Below are 27,771 nucleotides of genomic sequence, written 5' to 3'. Positions count from 1 at the left end.
TTTCCCCATATCCATTCTGTTTCCAGTGCGCCCATGTATGAATTCACAAACGACGGCGAGAACTTTGAGCCCATGGCTACTCCCCTTGTTCGTTTGTACCAGTGATGGTTGTAGATGAAGCAATTGTTATTCAGAATGATTTCCATCATGGAAATGATCATATTAGTGTGGGACCATAGTGTGACAGGCCTGTTGTGGAGGAAGTGTGTGATTACTTTGAGACCTAGGTCCTTTTTAATAGAGGTATATAATGATACCACGTCAAGAGTGGCCATTATCATATTGGATTGCCACCCAACATCTGCCAAAATTCAGAGTATATGCTTGGTATCTTGGATGTGTGAAGGTAAGTTCCTCACCATCGGGTTGAGAAATAAATCCACACATTGGGATAATCTTTCTGTCGGACCCCCTATGCCAGAGATGATAGGCCTACCGGGTGGAAACGGTGCTTGTTTGTGCACCTTAGGAAGAGTATAAAGACAAGGGTAGGTGGGTCTAACCACTTTCATGTACAGTGCCTCGATCTCGCTTCCGGTTCTCGGCATTTCGAGATCGGTTTCCTCCCATCTACACTCACCATACAACATAGAGCGGTCAGCGTTCTAGTTGTCTCGGGGTGGATGCGTATTTAGTACTTCCGCCTGACGTCTTCTATGTCCACTACCAGGAACACGAGACGCCAGAATTACACGCCGCTACTGGAGCCCAGGTAAGCTTTCCGTTCCTTGAGGATCAGCGCCTGACTGTTTCCCTTCGCCGCGTGGAGATAGAATAATTTCCCCTCATTTCCCTCCTATTCTCCTCAGATCTCCATGTTGGACATACCCGTCCTCCAGGCTACTTCATTATTTACCTTGCCTACGGCGAACCGCAACCGGTTTGGAATTTTCACCGGTCCTGCGGTGAGTACATTAGTTTTTCCATTCGTGGCATTTTATCGATTACACGTGCAGTACACACTAACCTTTATTATCTTTCACCCCACACAGAACTACCCGGTCCCTTCTCAACAACCTACAGGTATGATTGGCAGCATACTCTTTCAGTTCCCCGCCACGAATTTAGGATCCACGCGTACTTGTATTCTGACTCACTCCTCCTTTCTGGTTTTAATCTTTCGTTTTAGGCACCCGATATATCATTTGATTGTAGGTACGCAGTAATTTTATATACACATTGGAAAACTTAGGCTTTTGCTTTAACTTTGATTGCATTAACGCAATGATTTGATATATATACTCGTCCTATGTAAGGCATCAGCAGGGCATTTTCATTTGGTCTAGCCTCGCACCGAGCGCTTTTTGAACTATTCATCGTGTCCCTTGACTACACAAATTGTACTTACTAAGCACTTCAACCATACTGGTCCTGGTCTCTTAGTTAAAGACGCACTTAATTATAATTAATATGGACATACTTCCTTTTCTCTCAGGTGTCCTCCGAGATTTTGATCTTTCGACTGCACTATAATCTCTTATTTACTTACCGCTTAGACGATGTTGTTTAAATTCGTAAGGGAATACTTTGCACGTTTCTCCCGTAATTATTCTATTAGTCATGTCAATGTATACAAATGTTCGCTATACTCCTGTTTTGTTCCATATCCCATCGCTACAATGCATAGTATCATTCGTATGGACTACACAGAATCCAAGTATATAATTTACAGTCTTGTATACATATATATGGTGCTACTCACCTTTTCTGTTTTGTGTTTTAAAAAAAAATTCTACTCACCTTTTATATTTGTGAAATTCTAAATGTCACTATCCACATACACGCTGCATACGGTTTCATTCTATGCCGAACTTGTCACATTAATGTTGTACTTTTGTCACTTAGGTTCTCCACATTTACAGTGGTGTTTCTGAATGTGGTCACTTCATTCACTTAAGTGTTTTTGTGTTTATCATTGTTTGCACTGCTTTGGCAACTCTGCCTCGCCTTGTTTTAAGTTTTGCTTTCATTTGTCCTTCCCAGCCCTGAAGAGTAACATCTAGACATGGTGTGACGAAACACGTGTCGGCTGATTTAATTTCTTGTTTTACTGATCGAGTTGAATTATATCGCTTTTTATATGACACAATGGATGTCGACCTCCATAATTTCTGAGAATATGAACAGTGAATAATACGTTTGGTTCATCTATTGACCCTCATTACACTATATATGTGTGCACAGGACTTTGAACAATCTCATATCAAGCCATTGGTTAACCGCTTATCACACTTACTCCCACTCATTCTCAAGCTGGATCTGGTGACTCAGTGGACTAATACATCCACTGCAGGGGCCTGTGTTTGACCTCATGGTCACAGATTCGAATCCCAGCAGGTCCACGCAACCTTTCATCCATCGGAGGTCGATAAAATAAGCACCATTGAGTTGGGTAACAAACATCTGTTATTCAGCGCCAAGATACCTACGGGTGAACATGTGCTTTACAAATACACCTGTTATGTTATGTTATTCGGTGCTTCAAATTGTGCTGGTATTGGCTACGGCTTCATCTCAAACATGACGTGCCTCAAATTGTTAATATATTTCACAACATACATAATATGCACTGGAAATTGCAACTTTTTATAATTCACTTTCATTTTATGCCATTCTTTAATCCACAAATGTGTGCATACCCTGGTCCACCAGCATTTCATAGGCGGGTATATCAGCTGAAGGCTGTGCCTCTCCTCCGCTAGCAAGATTTGAAATTTACCTAGCTTAGTAACGGTAAGTTTCAATTCTATTAAGGACACGGTGGTGAGGATTATGCTTTTCCTTCTTTGCTCTTTAATTTAGTATCAAAACACAGCAGCCCAGAAAAGCTCAAACATATGCTTAAATCCCAGAACAAAACTACAAATTCCATCAGTCCATTAAGGCAGCACACAGAAATAGTCCTTTGCCAGTGTCCATGACAGATAGATATGACATCCATCCTGTGTCCACTTCCTCTTTCTTCCACGAGTCACTCCAACATCCTACTGTTCCTGGTTCGAACCTTCATTCCCTAGTGGAAGAAATACAACAGCGTAAGCGGTGTGAGATACATCCACATGCTCCAACCAAAGTCAATCATTACAACTTCATAAGCAATGCACAATCCACAGGTACACAAAACCTGACTTCTTACTGTAGTACGGGTCGGATCGCATCTGAAGGTGGCCCGGTAGGGATAATCCTTGCCTCCGTGTCCTTAATAGAATTGAAATTTACCGTTACTAAGCTAGGCAAATTTCGATTCTATGTCCGGACCGGAGGCTTCAAATTATGCTAGTTTAAAGCTTACTCACCACGAAATATGCAATGTCCACCACAGGTTTGAAATAAAACCTCTTGAAAGTGGAATCCGAGGACCAATCCGCAGCTCGCGTCAAGTCCTCCAAACGAGCACCCAAAGAAAAAGCTTTAGAAGCCATGGCCCCTCTAGCCGAGTGGGCACCAAATAATTTTGTATCGATTCCTGCCTCTTGCATGATCCACCGCACCCACCTGGCAATGGTAGGGGATGAGACTGCCTTGTGTGGCTTACGTAAGGCAATAAGCAATTGTCTTTTGCCCGGAGGAAGAAGCTCCAAAGTCATGTCTTCAGGCATTGAACTACGCACAGCTTGGGAGCGTCCAAAAAAGCTGGATACGAAATAGTCCTTGACGCAGATTTTGTGCGACGCCCCAACATGAAGGTCACTCCCTCCGGTGAAAAAACTTGCGCCGAAATGTCCAGAGCTCGTATGTAAGAAACCCTTCGGCAAGACACCAGACACAAAGGCATTGCTAACTTAGCCGACAGTTACTTCAAAGAAAGATACATATTAGGTTGCCATGATAGAAAAAGATTCAGAACGAGATTGACATCCCAAAGGACTGAGTAGCGTGGTTCCGGGGGTAAGGAAAGGCGAATACCTCTCAAGAGTCTACACACAAAAGGATGTTCGCCGACAGGAGCGCCCTCCACTAGATGGTGAGCTGTGAAAATCGCGGAACGCATTGCGTTAATGGTGCGATACGCCAGGCCGTCTGATGCCAATTCCGCCAAAAAGTTCAGAACGGGCATGACGCCTGCGACCAGGGGATCCTGGTCCCGTCAAAGACACCAACGGACCCACTTATTCCAGGCGGACCGATACAGTTTCGCGGTACTGACTGCTCAGGCCTTGGATAAAAAGTCCTCAGCTGATCTCGAAAGGGCTGGGAGCAACCAATTTCGCCGGGAAGCCGCCATGCCATGAGGCGGAGAGAACTCTGCGTTATGAGATGATGCGGATTGGCGAATTCCAAGAAAGTTCCAGAAGAACCGGAAACCAAACTTGAGACCTCCAGAAAGGTGTCACCATCTCTGCCTTCTGACGGTGAAACTGGGCCGCCGTCTGCATCACCATCAAGAAAGGAGGAAATGCGTAGGCTCTCTCCTGACTCCAATCTTGGAGAAAGGCATCCGTGGCTTCCGCAAGAGAATCCGGTCTCCAGCTGAAGAACTGCGGGAGCTGAATGTCTAATCGAGACGCAAACGGGTCCACTGAGAACGGACCCCAAAGATCGCTCATCCTTCGGAAAACCTGAACATCCAATTTCCACTGGCTGGAGTCCCGCAGGTGTCTGGAGTGCCAATCTGCCACCTAGTTGGCTTGGCCCCGTAAGCACTCTGCTGTCACGTACACATGGTGTGCCAGACAGTTGTCCCAAAATTCCTTTGCCAGGTTTGCTAGGGCTCGAGACCGAGGGCCGCCCAGATGATTGACGTATCAAACCACTGAGGCATTGTCCAGTTTATGTGCAACTTCTGCTCCTCTGACGACCAGGTGCCGCCTGTGGAGAATTCCCCACAGCGGGCGCCCCAACCCGACCTGCTGGCGTCTGATTCTCTCACCAGATCCGGAACCGACCCAAATATCTCCTGGCTGTTCCAGGCCTCCATATGAGTGAGCCACCAGGCCATCTCTCCCTTCACTTCCTCTGAGAGGAGAACCAAATGATCATAAGACACGCCCCTCCTGAGATGATGCGCCTTGCGGCGTTGAAGGGCCCATTAATGAAGGGGCCCCGGGAAGATTGCCTGGATAGATGAGGAGAGACGCCCCACCACCCGGGCAATCTGGCGGAGGGAGGTGTGAGATTTGGAGATTGTTTGTCGCAACACATGCCGAATCTTGGCCGTCTTCCGGGACGGAAGACTTAAGGATGACTGGATCGAGTCTACAACAAACCCCAGGAATACTACGCTCTGGGATGGAGAGAGATTGGACTTGTCTCTGTTGATAACAAACCCAAACCCCTGCAGTAGGGAATCCGTCTGTTGAAGCTGGAACCCCAACTTCTCGTGGCATTGGGCCATTAAGAGGACGTCGTCCAAGTAGACAATCATCCGAATACCCTGACTCCTCAGGAATTCTACCGCCGGATGGAGCAGCTTGGTGAAACACCAAGGTGCCGAGTAATGTCCGAACGGAAGGGCGGTGAATTCGAACACCTGACCACTCTAGATAAATTGTAGAAATCGACGATGCGGGGGCTGGATGGGTACCACCAGGTACGCATCCTTGAGGTGCAAACGGACCATCCAGTCGTTTGGAAGCAGCACATCCCGAAGAAGATGGATCCCTTCCATCTTGAAATGATGGTAAACCAACCATCCGTTGAATTATTTGAGGTTGATCACCGGACGTTTGCCACCATTGGTTTTTTCCACCAGGAAGATATTGATTAAGAAGCCTGAAGGATGGTGAGCTGATCGCCAATGGCCCCTTTCCGGAGCAAGTCTGAGACCTCTTCGTCGACCAGCTGCGCATCGGGCAGTGAAAACACTACGGGGCGCGGAGGCCTCGTTTGGCAGGGGTGAGGGATGATCGTAAAATTCTATGTGAAAACAGCAGACCGTCTGTGAGACCCATCGCCGCCTAAGCCTCTGGAAAAGATGCTAGTCGTCCGCCAATGCGGACCTGGTCCGCAGAGATAACACTTACCATTGGAATTGTTGTTGCCAGAGGTATTCTTGAAACCACCTCGACCTCTGAAGCGCTGGCCTCTGGTGGGGTAGCAGTTCGTGAAGTTGGCCGAGGTGTTGTATTGACCTCGCCCAGAACCTTGACCTTTGTTGACAAACTGCTGACCGCCACGGCCGGTCGCGCGGCGCCCACCGCGACCGGCCCCTCGAGAGAAACGTTGCTTAAACACTCTCTTAATGCTGGACTGGGCCTTGTCTAGGGACGTAAAGTTGAACCGAATTTTCCCAGTTCCTTAATAAAGGGGTCACCGAAGAGACCCCCTTGGGCCACTGCCCCTGCCTCCGATTAGGCCAAGTCACCCAGCTTTGGGTCTAACTTGATTAGAAGCGACCGCCAACGTTCAGTCAAGAGGGCGCAATTGGCATTCCCCAGAAAGACGACCACCCTTTGCGCCCAATTAGATAGAACGTCGGGGGAAATGGCGGCACCTGTCACCTTCGCCTCCTCCGCCATGTCCAGGATTTTCGTTATGGGTCCTATCGCATCTAATAATTTATCCTAACAGGAGCGGTCAATGCCCTTACAAGGGTCTTATATGAATTTCGCAAGGAAGGTGGTCATTTTCGGGTCCAACTCCGGTGTTAGGGCCACCTTTCCCTCCAAAGTGGGCCTGGGACACTCCCCGCACAGACAACTCCTTGCTTCCTTCTCCAGGGGCTTGCGGAGGCGTCCCACCACAAACTTCGCCACCTTGTCCCCCGGGGTCCAAGCTACAGACCACGGATGCATTATTTCTTCCAGGTCCAGCATGCCCGAACTGTCCTGAGGCAACTCGACGGCGGAGCCAGACGGACGCCAAGAACACACCGACACTTCGTCATCGTCCATGTCTGCTGGGGACATCCCACCAGGTGATGAGGGAACTGTGCCCATAGAGACTGAGGGATCGGGGGCCGGCAGAGGCGCAGGGGTGGGCGCGGTCGCCAAAAAGGCGTCACAGAAACGCTCAAAGGCGTCCCTGTACACACCTTGCGTCGCTACAGAATCCCCCTCCCTGCAAACCTTCTTGGGGGCTGGGGGATCGTCCCCATTGGGGGGTGAGGGGTTCCCAGGTGTCCCTAAATGTGCTTGCGCCAATTTGGCGCACTCCTCCACAATGCGGGTGGACAGGCGCTCCTCCATGGGGCCTACCACCTCCGGGACGCAGCGGTAAATTGAACTGTCTACTTCGTTGAAGAACTCATCATCGTTAAGATACTGATGAGTTTTTTCCTCCTCATAGTAACCTTCCTGATCCATTCTAGTAACAACAGGGATTTAAAATGCCAGCAACCAGCAGAACTGAGGCCCTGGGAAAGGCTGTAAAGAACAGCACTATGTGGGCAGGCCACAGGCCCGTCAAGCTTGCGGAACCGGTTGAAAACCGGAAAATGGGGGTAGCACCAGCCCCCTAGCGCCCCGACCCTCTGCTAGAGATCGGGTCACCGCCACCTCCCTGCGCGCTGCCACAGAAGTGTATAATTATGCTAAATAAGCAGGTACCTCGCGCGGCCTATCTGACCGCTATCTGTGCTGAAAATTACCCTCAGCTGTCAAATGCGGTTGAAAACGCCGTACGGACCCCTGCGGGGCGTCTATTGTGAGACGGGGCAAGGTACAGACGCAGGAACCCTGGGCGTTCAGGTGAGGCGGCAGGGGCAAGGCTCCGGCGTGTCACTTTCCTCAGCGCGGCTCCCCGTGTGAGGAGAAACCGCGTTGGGGATCAACGAGACTCTTTGGCTTCCCCTAGCGGGCAAACACGCACAGCAAGAGTTGGGAAGATCGCGTGAAGAACGGAGAACGTTCCCGCCATCAAAAGGGGGCTCTGAAACAAATACACAGATAAAATACTATCACAGTACAGAGCACCCCTACCAAGCAGATAATGCCTGAAAACAACTCAAATAGACTTAACACACATAGTTCATATCAGAGAAAAGGAATAACTACTTAACTGGCTGCGAAGAAGCGAAGAAAGAGGAAGTGGACACAGGAGGGACGTCCTATCTATCCGTCATGGACACTGGCAAAGGACTATTTCTGTGTGCTGCCTTAATGGACTGATGGAATTTGTAGTTTTGTTACTCGAGATCCTAGTGTTCTTTTTCGTGTTTTAAAGCGTTATTCCCCTTGTTCTGGGATTTAAGTATATATTTGAGCTTTTCTGGGCTGCTGTGTTTTGATACTAAATTAAAGAGCGAAGAAGGAAAAGCCTAAAAAGCCTAATCGGAAGCCTCTGGTCCCGACATAGAATCTTTGACTTATTCAGTACCGCATCCATTGTAATTTCAACCAAGCCTCACAATTACACAATAAATCTCAATATCATTACAGAACAAAACACAATTCAGAAAATTTGATATTAGTTCATCAATGCACGTAAATCTTTGTATGCCCATCGGGACTTGAGAAGAAAATCAAACACACTACAGAGAGGAATAGTAACTGGTGGCATTATCAATCACATTAGGATAGCTTTTCGACTAGCACCAATCTGCCCTTGGAGTCAGCGTATCTAGCCTCCTGTACAGAATAAACACCACCACTCAAGATGTGTTCTCATTCACAACTAGACTATTACTGATCTGTGTAAGTTAATCAACTCAGGACAACTTACACACTTCTTTATTAAACAATTATTGTTATTTTAACTACTCAAATTCGTATTTTTGAGGAAACCCATTTATTTCCCAGAACTATTCAGTGAGACCAGAATTTAATTCTTTGACAGGTTGCCAGCCTGTTCCCTCAACGACCCTGGTACAGTCTTAATGAGTGCAAACAGTGGAACACCAAAAATCTTTATTAAATATTGCTATGGTTATTTTTCATTTAAAAGTATGAAAAGCCTTCATTCTGAACTATCTGCCAGAATATATAAAGGTTGTTTAGAAATATCTAATGACTAATATGGTGCAGGAGTTGAAAGTGGGGGTGGGCGGAATTTGCGTAGTCACGCTACGCAAAGCTTAGCGAAATTGTAAAAAATCTCTGCAAGCACACACAAGTTCCGAGAACATGCGTAATTGCTTGTTCCGCCCGTCCGCGATGCTTTTTTCCTGTTCACGAACAGTGTTTGCATGTTCTGGGAGAACTATCTAGTGAACATGCATTTTGAAAGCGCGAACAAGAAAAAAATTATGCAAAGCCGCGGATCACAGAATTTTTGGCAATTCAGTGTTCTCTGCAGAACGCAAAATTACCCACATTCCGTGAGCGGAACGGAATTTACCACCCAGGCCTAGTTGAAAGTGTGACAAATGTTGGTCGCTGCCTGGTTGATCACATACAGGCACATGTATCAAAAGAAAAACCGGTCGCAAACGGACAGGTTCTCAGAATCTGCCCCTTTGCGACAGGTATTTTTGCATTTGAGATGCATCATCCCAAATGCAAAAATCGCAATTTAAGTAATCTCTAAATTATGCATTAAAGTAAAAAAAATAGCAATTTCCCTAATAGGGGGCATAATGCACTTTTGTGCATTTTTCAAAGTTTCATGTTGCACGCATGTAGGGCATGTGTGTGCGCAACATATGCACACAGATCAATTTCAGAGGTGCAACAGGGTGTCCTTTGACACCCGTGCACCCTGAAATTGCATGTGCAATTTGCGAGGACCTATTGATACTCGCAAATTACGCATGCACTTTCCCATTCCTTCCTATGGGCCTGTAGGCCTATAGGAATGAATGGGAAGCCATTCTTTATTTGCGACTCGCAATTTGCGACTCGCAAATAAGGAATGTGTAGGAATCGCTATTTTTACAGCGATTCCTACATGCATAGGCTTCTGCGAGTCCTTAATTATCGCAATTAAGGACTCGCAAAATCCTACCTTGAGGCATGTGCCTGATAATCTTTATACAGTATTTACATTACTTAGAAATGTAGCATTCCTGTTGTAAACTGTTTGTATTTGTTTGGTTTTTATGTTCCAAACAATTAGTTAAAATTGATCTACTGGTTTCTTTAGCTTCAAATACTTGCAGACTTTGAACAAAGCCTAATGCCTAATTTAATTTAGTTAAGTTGAACATATTATTTTGCAATGGTCACAACTCGGCTAGAGTTTATCTATGAGTTGTTGTTTGTGATGTGTGTTTTAAGTATAGCAAAGACAAGTATTTTTCTCTATTGTTGCGTGTCATATATTCTAACTATTACTCACATTTTGCACAGATTAGTGAACTGGTGTAAAAAGACCCCTTTTTCAACTAAATATTGCTATTAAATTTGCATTGCAAACACTAAACTCAGACTAACGCTTCTGTAGTGCTAGCAGGTTGCATTGCTTTGTACATCAAGGCATATATAGTATTTTATTGTAATTTGACTTGTAGAAAGCACCTTTGACCTCTTACTGCTGAAGATTATTTTTTGGGGATGGATGTCGAGTTCGAGACCAATTTAGTGGCAAAAAAAATAGCACAGCTGTTAATGTTAGCGAAACAAGTTAGTCTCATTGAAGGTGGGACTTTTTATTGACGTCAGAGGAGTGGCTGCATCAAATAAAACTGTTGCTAGTTATAGAGAAACTGACACTTGTGTTGGAGCCACTTGGGGTCCTTTACTAGGGTTCTTGGCCACGGATTTTAAAGAGCCCACCGCCCCAAAATTCTAAGCTTTTTACAGAACAATTTTTGAAGTGATAAATCAAGGTGTCTCAGAATAATCCCTGCTTGGAGACGCTTTGAGGTATGATTAAGTGAGCGATGTCAGAGGTGCAGGATATTGAATCTGTCCTTTAGGCTAGATGAATGAAAAAACTGGTTAGGTAAGGGAAATGTTAAAATGAGGGAGAAGCTTTTTTTTCTTTTGTGATTTTTATTTCCCCCCCCCATATATTGAAATTACAGCACAAAATGTAAACTTAAATTGACTTGCCACCTTTTCCTTTAAATAATTGAATGCTACCTTTCTGTGGTTTTGTTTCAAGTATAATTAATAATTCGTTAAATATAATATGTAATCCACTTTAAAATTCTCTAGGCTGTAAATCTTATTACAAATTAAAAAGTTCCTTGGAGTCGTAACGGAAAATTTCAATTCTATTAAGGACACTGAGTCGAGCATTATTCTCTTACTTTTTTCGTTTTATTTCAGCAGTGTTCAATTTTAAACTACCTTTCACATCACTCACCACAAAGGTCATGTGCATATCCTCGATTAAGTCCTGGTCAGCCTCCGCTTTCTTGAGTGTGACAAAATATGCTCCAGACCTGAAATTTACTCCCTTTGAGATAACTCCAAACCTGAAAAAATAACAACTGTCACTTAGATACCCAAGGTAGGAAACCAGCCAACGTAATCACACCGTCTAACAGTGCATTTGGACAGTTTAAACACAAATCGAATAAGACACTGAACTTCTAATCGTGAGGGAACGCACGCTTAGGCCTTAGGATCACTCAGACTACAGATCATAATTAATGGTAATTTCTTTAGCAAAATAACCAGAATCCATTGTGTGGGAAGTTTCTAGAAACCTGGGTGGGAATAATCCTCACCTCCGTGTCCTTAATAGAATTGAAACTTTCCATTACGACTGCTAGAAAATGTTTCATTGTGTGTCAGGACCGGAGGCAAGGATTATGCTCGTTCAAAGCTTGTCAACCACCAGAGATGCTATATCAATCACCAATTTAAAGTAAACCTGTTTGAACATAGAGTCCAAAGACCAGTCAGCTGCATTAAAAATATCCTATAGTCGAGCCCCTAGAGTAAAGGAAAATGCGTTTGAGGCCATTGCCCCTCTTACGGAATGAGCTCTGAAATGTGACACATCAATGCCCGACTCCTGCATGACCCAACTGATCCACCGTCAATGCTATGAACAGTTCTTGTTCTTCTGGGGAACGGAGTTTCTCCATCATACTTTAATAAGCCTTTAATCATCAAACTACACAAAGCTTGGGTGAGGGGTAAACACTCGCTCAGAAAAATCGAGCGCTCTCACTTCGGAAACCATGCGGTAAGAGATTAAGCACAGCAGCATCTCCAATTTCATAGACAATTCTTCCGTGACAAAAAGTCATCATGCTGTCAAGTTTAAAAAAGGTGTTGCACCTTGTTGACCTCTCACAAGGTTAAGTATCATGGTTCCGGGGGAAGGGCCAGACAAATCCCCCTCATCAACTTACACACCAAAGGGTATTTGTCTACATTCACACCTTGAATCGGTATGTGACCTGCTAAAATAGCCGACGTGCATGAATTAATTTTGTGGTATGGCAGTCCCCTAGAAACCAAGGAGGTCAAAAAGTTTAACACTGGGATAACATCGCACCCCAAGGGATCTTCACTGAATTGAGGACACCAGCTAACCCATGTAGACCTTGTGGATTTGTATCTCTTCATGGTGCCCTCTGTCCATGTGATGGCCAACAAGTTCTCAGCTTCTCGTGAAAGGCCTGGGACTCACCAGTGTTCCCTGTAATCCACCACACAATGAGAGACATTCTCTGCTGCAACATGAGTGGGTGACAATTGCCCAAAGGATCCCGGAAGTGATCCGTAGCGTGGGGTAGAAATATTGGAGAATCCCAGGAAAGTTCCAGAAGAACTGAAAACCATACTTGAGATCTCCAATATGGCCTGATACCATGGACGACTGTTGATGTCGTAACTGCGCTGAGAGGCACATGATCATCTCGAAGGGGGGAAACATGTACCCCTGCTCCGTTGACCAGTTCTTAAGTAAAGCATCTGTTGCCGCCGCTAGCGGGTCTGGACACTTGGTAGTCTAGCTTAGGAGCAAATAGGTCCAGTCTGAATGCGCCCCAGCGATCTTCTAACCTCTTGAAGACCCTCGGGTCTAATTGCCGCAGACTCGAGTCTTACCCTTCTCTCGAGCACCAATCTGCCTCGCTGTTGGATGCGCCGGGGAGGTACTATGCCGTCACTGACACATTGTTGGCCAAGCAAAAGGCCCAGAAATCTCTGGCTAGGTCCACCCGGGGTTTCGATTTGGAGCCCCCCAGATGGTTGATGTAGCAGAACGCCAATCGATTGTCCAGCTTGAGAAGAAACAACAAGAAAGGTCCACCATTGGACTGCGAAGGAGCCGTCCATGAGCTCCAGTCAATTTTTGTGTGGTGACTGCTGTTCAGCAGACCAGTTTGTGCCTGCATATGAATCCCGCAGCAAGCAGCCCATCCGGACTTGCTGATGTCAGATCTATAATTAGTTCCGAACCAGAAATGGCCCGCTCGTTCCATGCTTACATGTGCGCCAGCTACCATCTCATTTCGTCCTTGGCTCCTTCCATCAACGGGACCTGTTCTGAATATTGGAGGCCCCTGTGGAGGTGTGATGCTTTGAGCGGCTGAAGGGCCCTGTAGTGCAGCCGTCCCGGAAAGATCGCTTGGATCGAGGAAGAGAGAAGGCCTACCACACTTGCGATCTGTCGTAATGAAGTTGTGGGTTTGTACAATGTCTTCCACAGTTCCTGTAGGATTTTTTAAGTCTTTCGAGAAGAAAGATTTATGGTCTTCTCCTTGGAGTTGACCACGAACCCCAAAAAGGTGGTCTGCTTTGTGGGGTTCATCAGTGACTTCTTCTCGTTGATAACAAACCCTTAGCTTTCCAACAGATGAATTGTGGTCTGCATTTGTTGGGACAAGGTAATTGTACTCTGATCCATCAAATGAAGATCATCCAGATAGATAATCAAACGATAACCCTGGGCCCTTAGATTCTCAATGACTGGTTTCAATACCTTTGGTGAAGCATCAAGGGGCAGAGGAAAGTCCGAATGGTAGTGTCTTCAACTCGTAAACCTGATCTCACCATTTGAATTGGAGGAGACTGGAACGCTGGGAAAAATGGTGGCCGTTAAGTACACGTCCTTGACATCTAAATGCACCATTCAGTCGTCTGGCCTCAGGAGATCGTGCAGAAGATGTATGCTTTCCATCTTGAAGTAGGGATACACTAGTCATCCGTAGAATTCCCGGAGGTTGATCACGGGCCGCTGGCCCCTGTTGCATTTCCCTACCTAGGAAAGGTTGCTGAGAAAGCAGCGTGGGTGAAGAGAAGGAGAGGAAGACGCCCTTTCCGGAGCAGGTCCTGGTCTAGCAAAGCAGTATGAGTTTTATTTTGAAGATCAGTGGGCCTGAATGTGAGACCTGAACGTGGGAACAGTAAAACAATATTTTTAAACCTTGTATGCTTTGAGGTAAATAGCCTTCCAGATGTGCAAGAAAAGAGCCAAGCAACCTCCTACCATTAACTCTGAAGACTGGAGAACAACCTGCTTGAGACGACTGGAATTGTTTCCTGGAGGCGCCTTTGTGGTTAGGCCTCTGTATCCTTTCCTGGTGGGGAAAATCTCCCCAGAGCAGGTCTGGTCCTGTCTTTTGAGGAAGCCCTTGATTGTTTATAGAAACGCCTAGGCGTGTGCATCCTGCCACGGCCGGCCCCCACTAAAATTAAAGGGGGGAACGTTTCTTAATTGAGGCTTGCACCTTATTGAGGTAGGTAAAGGTGACCACAAATTTGCCCAACTCCCTCCCTGTGCCACAGACCCCGCCTCTGTTGTGGCCTAATCTCCAAATTTGGGGTCCACCTTGATTAACAAAGAGTGGTGCCTCTCAGCTGATAGGGCACAATTAGCGTTTCCTGGGAAAATGACTGCAGGCTGCGCCAAAACGTATAGGGACTCTGGGGAAATCGCAGAACCAGAAGCCTTGGCCTCCTCTGCTAATGCCAACATTTTTGTAAGGGGCCGATGACATCCAATAGTTTGTGCTGACAGGACTTCAATGATCAGTTGATCCCTTTCTAGGGGTCCCGGATACGTTTTTGAAGGAAAGTGGCCATTCTAGTGTCAATTTCTGGTGTCTAGGTCACCTTGCCGGCAAGTGTGGGGCCCAGAAATTCTGCCCAAAGGCCGGCGTGCCCCTCCATCTCAAGGGGCTTCCTAAGTCTAGCTGCGACATAATTTTCCACCTTAGCCGAGGGAAACCATTCTGCTGAGCGTGTGTGCACAAGATCATCAGGATTAAGCATGTTTGACATAACCCCTGTTGGAATGGAGGTTGTCTCATTAGGAGGATCAGGAGAGGGATACCATGCTCTGTAGGGACCTGTCTCATTGTTTGAATTGAGAGTCGCCATCCCCCTAATGGGAATGGTTGGGAGAAGGCAGTTCGAGCAGCACACCAAGGGCATCCTCCATTTCCTCTTCAGGGGGATCTGTGCTTTCTAGGAAGGCCATCAGCCTATCGAACGCACTGAGGTCCATTGAGGGGGTCACCTTAGTGTGTGTGTGGGGATGGAGCTCCATTCGTTGCAGGTCTGGTAGCGCACTTGAGGATTTAACCCTGGTACGGGAGAGGTCCAACGGGCTGGCATAAGAATGCGCCAATTGCATTAGGCGTCTTTCAAAGGGGCCCATAGCCGCTGACACTTCCAGGTGTATAGAGGCGTCTGCTGCCTTACAAAACTCGTTATGAATGTCGATGGGAGTGACTGTGTTGGCGCAGTTGGTGGTCCAGTTGAAGTTTCTGACGTTCTAATCTAGGTTGTTAGAGGGGATGGGGTAATTAGTGTTGAGGGTATTGATCCATGTGTCCTTTGAGAGTTTGCTTTAGCTATGGTCGGGGTGTTGGGAAGACTTAAAGGCGAAGCTGTAGATTTTGAAGTGGACAATGGAGTGGTTGTTCATGGGAAGTTCTGTGGTGTGGGTGTGGCTGCACCTGATGCGGTCGCTGAAAGTGAGGATGGGGTCAAGCGTGTGACTGCGGTGTGTGTGGGGTCGTGGACGAGTTGGATGAGTCCAATGTTGTCAAGTAAGTTGGTAGTGTTGGTTTTGTGGCCGTCGAGTTAGAAGTTGAGGTCGCCAAGGAAAATGTAGTTGTTGGAGTGTATGGTGAGGGGGATGAAGTCAGTGATGAAGTTGCAGAAGGCCAGACTGGTGATGGAGAATGGTAGACGAAGATGCCCCTGATGGTAGTTTTGCTGTCTGTTTGGAGTCAGAAGTTGAGGTGTTCCATGGCTGGGGTGATGTTGTCCTATTTGGTGGATGTGGTCCAGGTTCTATTTTATTATTACTATTTTGTTTAAAATGTGGGCCAGGAAAAGACTGTGGGTCAGGAGAATGCCGAAAGGAAAATGTGTGAGGGGAAGCATAGCAGGAGCATGAGTGAGGCTGTAAGAATAGCCTTTATGGTGTAATGTGGAGCTGTCAAACTGGAATAAAAATAGAGAATTGATGGGGATTCCAACCAAGAGACAGCAGTAGAAAGGTCACAAAGGATAGAGAGTAAAAAGAGGGCAATGTAAGGGTCGCCCCTAGTAAATGGCAACAATGGAATTTATGGCGGCAAAGTATGTATTTGAAAGAGCTTTACTAGGTTGGACTCAACCAGTTGGTAAAGGTTTTTGTTTTTTATTCAGAAGTTCGCATTGCTGTTTGTGTTGAACCATTTTTGTGCGTGAACGATACTTACATTCTTCCTGCTTTACTGTACCTGTTCTCTTTGAGGAATGTTCACAATTTAGCTACCAGTTCTGTACCTTTTGGTCATGTGCGTGAAGTTTACAGTGCGATTTTTATTGCTAGTTCTATTCTACATACAAAGGGACCTTGCTCTAGAGTGCCTGTATTTTACCTCGTCTCTGTGTGCCTATATGTCTGCCATTTCAGTAAATGTAGCTGTGTCTGACAGAAGCTTAGTAAAAGGTTTTAGTTGAAAAGATTTTCTTGTGAATCAGAAATCTTTATTTGGTTTGTTGAAAATCATATAAGCAATACAAGAGCAAAGCCACATACAATTAACTATATAAACTACAATCAGAAGGTCCAGCTTATAAATACACTTCACATTAAAATACTCTCATTAGGTATAAAACAAGAACGGATGCAGTTAAAGCATAAACTTTGAGCACTTAAATCCTTTAAATCCTAAATTTTAAATACTTAGAAAACCACCCCTTCGGGTATATCAACCTTCTACTGGTTTCCTGCTACTTACAGTCGATTTAAAAAAACAGAACAGCTAACCCTATAGCACACTTCGAGCAGTCCATGAGCTGTGAATAGGATAAGGCGTCCATGCACCTCTGAAACACTAAAGGTTTTAGAATGGGTTTAGAAAATATATGAAATAAGCCTATAAAATTTACAAAAAACATTAAGTGCAGATGTCCTATCACAGGAACAAGCAGGTAAACTATCTCTCCAAGACTAGCAACACCTAGGAAACATATAAGCCTCCACACAGTGCTTAGTGCCTGCCCTAAAGTGGAAGAGAAGTCGTCCCTTCCACCTCGTTCGTTCCAGGGTAATATAAAACACAGGTTCTACAGAATCTAAAGATAAAAGGTAATCTTTGGTGGAGATTTTTCTTGACACCAGGTACAATCTTTGAGGAAGACCGTGATATAAAAAGAGGATTTCACAAATTCTTTATCAGAGTTGGTTAAAGTGACCGTTGCAGAGAATAAGTCTGGCAGGCTAAGTTAATGAAAATACATTTTTACACAGTTTATGCAGGGAATAGGAAAGGCTATCTAATTTGAGGCGATCCAAAATCTCCTCCCTGATAAAACTGGTCTCCTTATTGGTCCACATTCTTATTCAAAGTAGGAGTGGAGCCAACCTTGCCTTTTCAGACATATAGGGTAGATTTAGCTCTGAGTGTAAGATAGAATGAGAACTCGTAGGAGAAAGATTGAAAAAATTCTACAAATATGTTTATCTTCTATTAATAAGGGGGGAGTATTGTGGTAACCTCAAACCCTAGCGCCATATAAACTGGTGAGACACACTTCTGATTGTATATTTTTAAAGACAAGGAAATGGACCCCCGGCAAGTTGTCTTAAAGAGATTAAGAATTGCTCTGGCCACCCTGCTAAGTTTCATGCAGGAAATATTGACCTGGGGCTGCCATGAAACCACTGAATCAAATGTAATCCCAAGAAATTACTCACACAGTTTAGGGGTTGCCACTAACTGCCAGAATCACAGTATGCCTCTTCCCAGGGCCACAGACCTTTATAAGACATTTGCTCAAATTAGTTAACAGATCTAAGCAGCCCATAAAACAAACAAATATTCCACTAAAATATGCAAGGAATCCTGCCCATTAAAACAGCATTATCGGTGTATAATAACGCCTTGACCAACTGATTAGCAATTTTTGAGACATTGCCGGTGGCCCTTTGAACCCAAAGGGCGTTGCGCGCCTGAAGCCTGTCCATTCCCTCTTAAAGATGGTAAAGTGTGCCCTCATCCTGATAAAACAAGATCATTTTTAGGTCTCGCCTACCCAGCGCGCATGCGCTATATAGGAGGACCTTTAGCCGTCATACTGCTGTTTTTCGAAGCAAATCCTCGTGCTTGTGGCGGCATCCACCTGCGAGAGCGGGCAGGGGCACGCCACAACCACGAGTAACTGCTTCGAAAAAGAGCAGACTGCACGCGCCCGCACGCACGCAGCACTCCCGGGCTTGTTGCAAGTTGTTTTCTTCCCTGGAGTATAGCCCCAGGACTTTAGGCTTCTGTTGTCTCCCCCGTTAGTTCTCGGTTTATAGTTACTCACGTCACTCATGATGATTTTGGTGCGCGCTACCTCTCCTTGAAGGCTTTTTTGTTCGTCGTAACTGACCTGACACAAGCTGATACACGGTTCTCTGAAATTAACCATTTTTCAATATTGTATTTAATAATGAACCAAAATTAAAATCTTCTTTTCTCTTTCCTTGTTTGCTATTTTTCCTCTTTGCCTGTAGGGCCAAATATGATTTGTTTCTCCCCACATGTACAATAAATGAATATGTAGACAAGGAGGGGGCCTGATTTTATGGGTATGGGCTCTGCAGGTAAACAGTAAAACCCAGCTGAGAACCGATAGGCACTTCAGCATACTATACACTTGAGCCAAAACATATTTCTGGGTGCGTTGGATGCTTCTTCTGTACTGGCTAGCTACAATTAGCAGCATCTATCTCTTCAGTATTAAAACAATGTGCTTCCAAAGCAAAAAATCTTTATTTCCGGCGCCATCTTGTGGTGTGATTACCCAAGCTGCCTCATTATTATCAAAGACCGCAGGCTTGAACATCTATAAATACATGTTGCTGAAAGAGAGCAGAGCCCTAGAAAGGGCGAGGCCTGGGGCATAGCCCCTACCTCCCCTTTCTCTCACTGTTACCACCCTGTCCAGTGCCAAAATATTTTCATCGTCCTTCACAATCTGGAAGCACAGCTCTACACTTGCACTGCTTGAGAAGGAGAATGGGGACTGATGGGAGTCTGTTTGGACTACACAATTTAAGAACTGTGCGTATTTAACCTCCTTTCCCTCAATACTCTTGCACTAATTGGTGAAAACGTTCTCTAGAACTCTGGCAGCAGTAAGTGATCATTGTGTCGTAATTTTGGACATGCGGGCTGTTCCTCCCAGGCCAACTCTGTACTGAACATTCTCAGGAGTAGGATTTTTTTTTCTAACTCAGCTAAGAAAACTCGTGTTATTTTGAGAATTTAAACATTTTGTGAATTTTACATGAATGCCTTGCGGTTCTTGTCCCTAATGAAAAATTCTCCTGGTTTACAGCAAGCCACTGCTGTTGAGATACATTTTTCACATTTGAAGATTACGCAGAAGACATTTAATTTATATGGATATCAGGATCAAAAGTGGACTAGCAATACATTTCTTCAATAGTCAACATGCAGTATTGTGCACTGCGTGCCACGTATGGAGATGGTGTCTCAGGTGTCTTCTACTGTTTGGCAGAAATGTCGTCATTAATGGCCCTGCATGTGGAACACACAAATGCTGTCTGCCTTCAGCATTCTCGTTCCAGTGGGATCATGTCTTTATGGAATGTTGTTACTGTAACTCGTTTCAAAGGAGAACATGTAACTTTGAGGGACACATCCTGTAAAATGTTTGATAATTTCCATGATTGCAAATTGTTTTTGGACTTTCTCTGAGAAATAAGGCTTTCAGTTTGTTTCCCTGCAACAACAGAATTTTAGCAAAACAGTATTTACACAAGTAGCCAATTGGATATCTATGTATCTTAATATTTTGGGTCCAGGTTCACAGTAAATTGAGTGATTTTGAGAGGCAGGTTTACACCAATGATATTTGAAAAGTCACCCTTTTATGGGAGTCATAAAAATTGCTTTGTTGGAGGTCGAACATTTCTGAAAAGCCTACATTCCATCCCTGCACAAACGCTATACTGATTGATTAATGATGTGCGGCTCATTTAAAATTCATGAGTCTTGCTTTAGAGCTAATATTCTTTCATGTCCCGAAATTTCTTCCACTACGTCCATGGAAAATAAGTGGGTGCCTGTTCCTTATTAACATTCTTTATGCATACCAACTTCCACATTTTTAGTACCAAATATGGCTGTTCAGATTGGGTTTGAAAGGCCTTTGGAATGTTTTTGGATAAGCATGAAGTTAAGACTGGGGAGGTTTAAAGCCAATTGTGCAGATACCTTTACTCAGTCATGCATGGAATTTCTGATCTGTAAGTTTATCCTCGATCCTCAAAATTAGGTTTTAAAACCTGTGTACCTGAATTCAGCTGCTAATGGTAATAAGAGTGATTTATGATTGCTAGTGATTTATAATTGCTATACATTTTGTGAATCAGGCCATTGGAAATGATAGGGCAAAGAGAAGTAATTAACACTTTCACTAGTTTTCTTGAAGATGCTTATAACAACCTAGTTGCAGAGGTACAATAATACACCCTAAGTGATAACACTGAAGGCAGGCATTTACAATGCAATAGGTCTCATTTGCGAGTCTGAGCTATTGGCATTGTAAATGACAATGCCTTTTATAAATGACAATGCCTTTTATTTATGTGCTGGTTTTCAAAACCTAAATTAAAGGCATTGCCATTTACATTGGCAATAGCTTAAACTCTCAAATGCGAGACCTATTGGATTGCAAATGCTTGTTTACTGAGTCATTCACAGCTAAATAATAATTCAACGCTTTGTGATTTGATGCCACGTTCATTAAACTTTCTAATTATGAATGTTTTTCTTTATGTGCAGGCAATCCCTTATCGCAGGATATCCTTGGCTTATATCAGGAGCCAGATGGGACACGAAAGCTACTGAACCACATGCTTGACAATCTTGCAGGTAATACATCTTCATACATTTAAATTGGTAATATGCCTTTGTGAGGAACTTTGGAAGCCCATAGATTTTAGTAGTGCTCCCAAGCAGAAAACCACCAATTTAACAGTAGTATTTTTCTATATCTAGTGAATGCTGCATTTGAGTATTTTGAACTAAATGCAAGTGGTTCAGATTTTTTTAAACCGATTTTATTGAAGGTTTTTGCAGCAGCTTACCATTAAGGACACATCACCTCATAGGCCGTTACAGACATCTCCACGTTACATAACCTAACAGATTATAACATAGACAGTTGTCAGAAGCCGAATTCTCTCCCCCACCTCCCACCATGAGTCACTTCCAACAAACATCAAAAGTGTATTGAGGGCGAGCACATCACAGGCCTCTCAGTCTACTGCTAGCTGCGCACCACTCGTAATTGGAGGGAGATGGCTATAAGATATGGGTCATCTAGAATAAAAGTATAACCAAGGCTCTAAAGGTGGAGGGGGAGTCGGCACAGGTGAGCCCTCTGGGGTGTGGGCACTTACATCTAGGTCTGGGTCCCACTGCTGCAGGGATTCTGCCCAAAAACAGAACTATGGGTAGGATAACGGGACCTTAGTGCATAGGGACTGAGTCATCCTACCACCTTAGTACCCATGAGCCCAGGACTGACTAGCTATAGTGTCTCACTTGCTCTCCTACTCACTCAGAGAAACACATGATTAGACACCCCAGAACACAACAGAGAAATACATTATTAGACACCCCAGAACACAACACTCCTCAATCTCTCAGGAATCGCTGTTGCAAGGCACACCTTTTCACTCGCACTCTTGTACTTGTCCACAATAAGATCTAACAGAGAGACAATCAAGTTTTAAATGTTTATTTTAACTAACGTGTTTTAATATGCAGTATACGTTCCACAACAAACAGAAAAATGGATAATACAAAAACATAGCATAGCAATTAGTCTGTAAATTATGAAAGGAGATGTAATTATGAAAAGACTGCATAGCCTAACCTCCCTCCCCTTGCATAAAAGAAGTATCATTATGTATTAGAAGATCTCTGGGCTTTGTCTGCAGACCCCATATCTTAGCCTATAAATGGTAGATCTACATCATAGGTGCTGTCTCGCTCTTCTCCCTAGAAAGGTCCCTCTCCAAGTGTGTGCTACCTATATGTGTATTCAAATAAGACCAAAGTATATTGTCCCAAACAACAGCTGCATGGGTATGTTTTGTCTAGGTGCTAAGGCCTGGCCAGAAAAAAATAACAAGGGGCATTGTTGTTTGACCTTGCTCACAATGTGCAGGCTAAATCCCAGGACCCAGCAGAGAGCGAACACAAAAATAGGTTCTCATGTGAAAACGGCAAAGGAGACATTTGTAAAAATTAAGACATGTAGTAACGTGCGCAAAGCAGCGGACAATCTGCAGTGTGCTCATGCTAACTTAGAGAAAACGTCAATGTCTCCATAGGCCATGTGACACCTCAATGACTCCATCAGTGTCTCTCAAGCCTGTGTTGTGTCAATGGAGCAGATACCCCTCTTAGCTTCCCTTAGTAACACCCCCCTTTCTAACCTGCCCTTTTGTCTAGCTCCCTTTGCCACCGTGTTATTCTGGGCCCTCCAGGGGCTTTCCAATTTCTCGTGATCTCATGCTTTGCCAGGATAAAGGCCAAGTCCGGGAACCTGCTAGTTACCTCTGTCCTGGTGGTGTGAGTGAACCAGTGTAGTGTACAATGTCCCATTGTGCAGGGGACCTCCCTGGAAATCATATTCGCTACCACTTCTGAGACCTCTACCCAGTAAATTACTAATGTAGGGCAGTCCCAAAACATGTGCCTGAACTCCACGTCTCGGGCAGGCCACCTCTTATATATGAGGAGTATTTATTGATGTCCTGGGGTCATAGATGCTCTATGTAGGGAAAAATAGTTAATCAATTTAATTCGAGCATTTCTGGAGACTTTTGGTACCCTTGTTAAAATGCTACCCCAATCTGTTTTTGGAATGAGGGTCCAAAGGTCCGCCTCCCACTAAGCCTTCAGGGCCTCCAGTGGCTGTAATATATCTCCCGGTATCGCTCTAGACAGGCAAGTGAGTGCCTTTATAGTGCCCGCCGCCCTTATCATGTGATGCCATATGTTGTGGAGGTGTGGTCCAGATAACCCTGATTTCCAATGCGCTTGAATCGCTCTTGTCACCACCCTATGTAGTGAACAATGGCCCAAGGGAGGTCAAATTCATCGCAAAAATCTTGAAATGGAACAAGTACGCCTGCGCCAAACAGGTCACCCATCTTCTCTGCTTCTGCCTCCACCCTCTCGTTCAGGCCCTTCCAGCTATTGCCATGAGGCAGTCAGTGTAGTATCTTCAAGGGGATGGCCAGTGAATAGGGGATCACAATGCGTGTTTTTTGCAAGCATCATGTCCAGTATCGCTGCACTACTTTAAATTTTTGCATAGCGGGTTCTCAGGAAGATTTGTATGAGCTTCGGAAGTACTGGGACAAATGGAACTGTGCTGCCTGGGGATTGGCTTCCTGCAAGCCATTGTGGGGTACCAATGGAGTTGGGCTGTCAAATAAGAAGATTAAAAATTGTGGTATTGCCAGTCCTCCATTATCCGAGTGGCACTGTAATTTAGCTAATGCCACCCTCCTGCGCCCAGAGAAACATCAACAAGTCGAGCTCCTGGAAGACTGCTCGGGGGATCGAAATGGGCAGTACTATGAAGTAGTACAAGAGCCGAGGGAGGGCCACCATCTTAAACAGGTCCAATCTGCCCACCATTGAGAGCGGGAGTTTTCTCCAAAACTCAGTATCAGAGCGTAGACATCTGACTGCGAGTCCTATGTTACCATCTAGAAGGTTCTGTCTGTCTTGGGATATCAATGAAGAGATTTTCTACATATCTTAATCCACATGTTAAATTTTACATTCATCATTTCAACAATCATTGAACGGGTCATCAACATAGTGTGGTAACAGCCTCTTCATATTCCTACTATTTCCTCCCCAAAATCCTTGGTAAACCTGCCAGTTCTCCCAAATCTTTTACCATTTCCTCAGACACCCTCTGCTTAGGTATATCATGTGCTCTGCTTGCCAACACCAGTCTAGATCAGTTTTCCAGTCCACCACTTTTGGTAGGGCGGGTGCCCCCAGCTCTTTGCGATGCTACGCTTTGCCAGTACAGCTGCTAACTTCAGCCACAGTTTCATATATTTAGGCCAGGCCTTGACCCCTGGGATCAACAAGAACCACTTCGGCTCAACTGGGACCTCCACCACTGCCAACGCAGCCAAAATCCTCCCAATTTCGCACCAGTATTACTTTCTCAACGGACATTCCCACAGAAGATGGTAGAAGGTCCCCTCCGGTCCACACCCCTTATGACATAAGGCAACCTCCACGTTGGACAATAGTATATTCGATGCAAGATCTTTAATTGAATTAGTTGAAATCAAGACTGGATCTCTACCTCTATCGGGTCCTGTATGGTCTCCACCCAATCCTCATCGTCAGTGGGACCCACCTCACCCTCCCATGCTGCCCTCAGCGGTCCAAGGGAGTCTGGGGCATTAGTCACTGCTTTCCTGTATAATATTAATATTGCTTTTCCCTCCAATGGGTCAGTCAATAGTTCCCCCCTCTGGGGGGCGCTTCTGTTTGTTCTCCCCCCTAGCAGATATGGCCCCAAAGCGCATGCCCCAACTGCAGATACATCGGCAACTCTCCTTTCCCCCATATCGTACTCCTGTTGAAGGTTGGCAAATGTAACATATACCTGCCCTCTCCAGACGTTGCTTATTTTTTCCAAACCGAGAAGTTATAATTTGCCAAAACTGTGCACCCTGCCCACCTTGCCAAGCAGCTGGCTATCCCAGATCAAGGTCATCGGTGTTAGCCTACCCTCCCAGCCCAGATACTTCCTCACTGCTTGCCACGCCCCTACTACCGTTGATGTGTGTGCCGGGAGACCCCGATCCGGTTTTTTGTCAGCTGCAAGCAGAGGTAGCCCCTGGCCCCCACGACAGACCTGTCCACTCTATATGCCGGCTCCCCTCGATCCGCAAAGACCCAATCGTTCACCGTGACCAGTTAGGAGGCCCAGTAATATATCTTGATGTCGGGAATCACCAGTCCCCCCTCATAGACGCCCCTCTGCAATTTATGTAGTGCTATGCGCGGTGTTTCCCCACTCCACTGTTGGGTCCCCAGCTCGCATCTAATATCTTTTGAAAAATGACTCGGGAATGTGATAGGGTGTGTTCTGCAAGATATACAGTAGGCGTTGGAGTGTCCTCATCTTAAATAGGGCCTCACGGCTCATTATTGTAAGTGGCAATGACTGCCAGCGCTGGGCATCCCTTATGAATCTGTCTAGTTGGGTCGCTAAATTCCACTCATAAAAGTCCTGCGGATCTATTGTTATGTAAACCCCCAGGTATTTGAAACACTTTGTCTCCAGGGGTACCTCTCATCTGGATGTCAGGCGGGAGGCCCCGCCCACCAATTGGAACAGCAGGGATTTGTCCCAGTTTATGCAGTACCCTGAATAGTCTCCAAAGATATGGAAAATTTGAAGTATTCTGTCTATGGACTGCCTTGGTCTCCTCATGTACAGTAACATATCATCCACATGTAAGTAGATGCGCTCATCCCATTCGTCTCCCAACAGAATGTCCCATATCAGGGGTTTCTGTTGTACTAATGCCTCCAGGGGCTCCAGGGCCAAGGCAAGTAATATCGGGGGCAAGGGGACTCCTGCCCAGTCCCTTTCTGTAAAGCAAACACCCAGGACACCGTCAAGTTGACCCTCACCCTGGCCAATGGTGGTTCATATAACAGTTTCACCCAATCAATGAAATTCAGTCCAAACCTCAGGCGGAGCAGGACAGCTAACAGGTACCACCACGCTATCAAAGGCCATTCTGGCTTCGAATGAGAAGACGGCCGCTGGGTCCAAGAAACCGGCTTCCGTGACATATACGATCCCAAATAATCTACGAAGGTTCAGTCAGGTTCCCCTATGGGGCTTGAATCCAGATTGGATTTTGGAGGCCCGGCAGCTTGCTCGGCGTCGTTTGAAGTCCCTGTCAAGAGGAAGGTCTTGAGACCGGTCGCGGAGCCACTACCACTCGTCATTGAAGTCTTCGTACTCCATGGGTAGGTCTAAGTACAAGAAGAAGGCGAAGAAGCATCATCGATGTGCGCCTTCTCCCCAACTGTCAGTTGACACGATGCAGGACCCGGAGAGTCGTCGCTGTCCGGCTCAGTCTTAGGAGCCGCTTCTGAGCGTCCCCTGCCCAGCTTCGAGCTTTTTACAAAGCGCTTCACAGCATCTTTGGGCAGCCTGACTCTGCCAGAGCGCCTTCAGGCCCCGCTGACTTGGCTGAGGCCCCTGGGCCTTCGATGCCGACGGCTCAGTGCCAGAGGGCCACCAAGGATAAAAGCCTGAATCTGGATCGGTGCCAGTTGACCTCACGGTACCTTCCCTGGCGCCGATTCCAGTGACTACCACCCCCCCATGCCGGTTGAGCCCTCAACCTGCATCGCCTCTGCCTCACCCCCGACTTGGACGCGTAGCCGGACCAACATCGCCCGACGTCGGTACCGGCGGGAACTTTTGTACCGCTGTTCATCCCTGCCATTCTCTATCGCCCTGAGTGGCAGCCAGAGGAGGACTGGGAGGGGTCTGGAGACCCTTTAGCCGACCATCTTGAGGAGCTGGACTAGCAAGAGTAACTAGGTGATGCTAGTGGTTTGGATACCTCCCCAGACCTCTGCTTGCTCTCCCCCGCTACCGTGGCTACAGTGGTATTGCGTTGGGAAGCTGAGGCCTTGGGCCTGGAGCTTCCTACGGTGGCAGTCAGGACTAACCTCCTGACAGAGGTACTTCAACCGGCAGCAGCCTGTTCGGAGCCCCTGCTGCCTTTTAATGAAGCCCACACCGTCGACCTTCTGGGCACTTGGTCCAAGCCCAGCACAGGGGCTCCTGTGGACAGGATGATTGTACTATGCCACCACCCGACCCCGGGCGACCCACTTTTCCTCTCCCAACACCCTACCCCCGAGGGGGTGGTCCAAGCCTCGTCTTTTAGGGGCACATTCCCTACTGCTCCCCCAGATAGGTAATCTAAGAAGCCAGACCACCTTGGGAAAAATAAACTTTCTATCGCCAGCTTAGCGCTGCAGTTGGTGAACTCCGCATGCCTCTTACGCCGTTCTACCCATACGGTTTGGGATACCGTTGCGCAAGTGCTGCCACAGTGCCCGGAGGAGGCCTGGGACGTTCTCGCCCGCGCAGTGGCAGAGGGTTTGGGCACAGCTAAGTTCACTATTCGGTGTGGGCTAGATACCGCCGACTCTGGGCAGACAATTTCCACGTTGGTAGCCTTGAGGCGATACGCTTGCTTGAGGATGTCTAGTTTCTCTTGGAATGTCCAATCCAGACTTCTGGAAATGCCGTTTGATGGCTGTCGCCTGTTGGGTGACAAGGTTGACTCAGCGCTCGAGCGCTTCAAGGATTCTAGGGCTGCTGCCTGATCTTTAGACCTTGCGGCAAACTCTCGCCACACGCAGTCCGCCTTTCGTAGCTACGAAATGGGTGCCCCACCACGTTCCACCAAATATGGCCTCAGGGCTGCGCACTCTACCCA

General features: G+C 46.0%; 1 protein-coding gene across 2 annotated transcripts in view; it reads left to right on the top strand.

Moving 5' to 3' along the window:
• Positions 1-27,771, top strand: part of CNOT6L (CCR4-NOT transcription complex subunit 6 like) — a 931,406-nt gene that overhangs the window by 337,926 nt on the left and 565,709 nt on the right. For both annotated transcript variants that reach the window (XM_078676356.1, XM_078676357.1), the window contains one exon: positions 21,023-21,112. In XM_078676356.1, coding sequence (XP_078532482.1) covers positions 21,023-21,112 — 90 coding nt within the window. The remainder of the gene's footprint in view (positions 1-21,022; positions 21,113-27,771) is intronic.

This window comes from Lissotriton helveticus, chromosome 2_1, assembly GCF_964261635.1.
Source record: "Lissotriton helveticus chromosome 2_1, aLisHel1.1, whole genome shotgun sequence".
Lineage (NCBI taxonomy): Eukaryota > Metazoa > Chordata > Amphibia > Caudata > Salamandridae > Lissotriton > Lissotriton helveticus.
The sequence above is the reverse complement of the archived record's forward strand: the minus strand, read 5'-3'. Positions and strand labels throughout refer to the sequence as shown.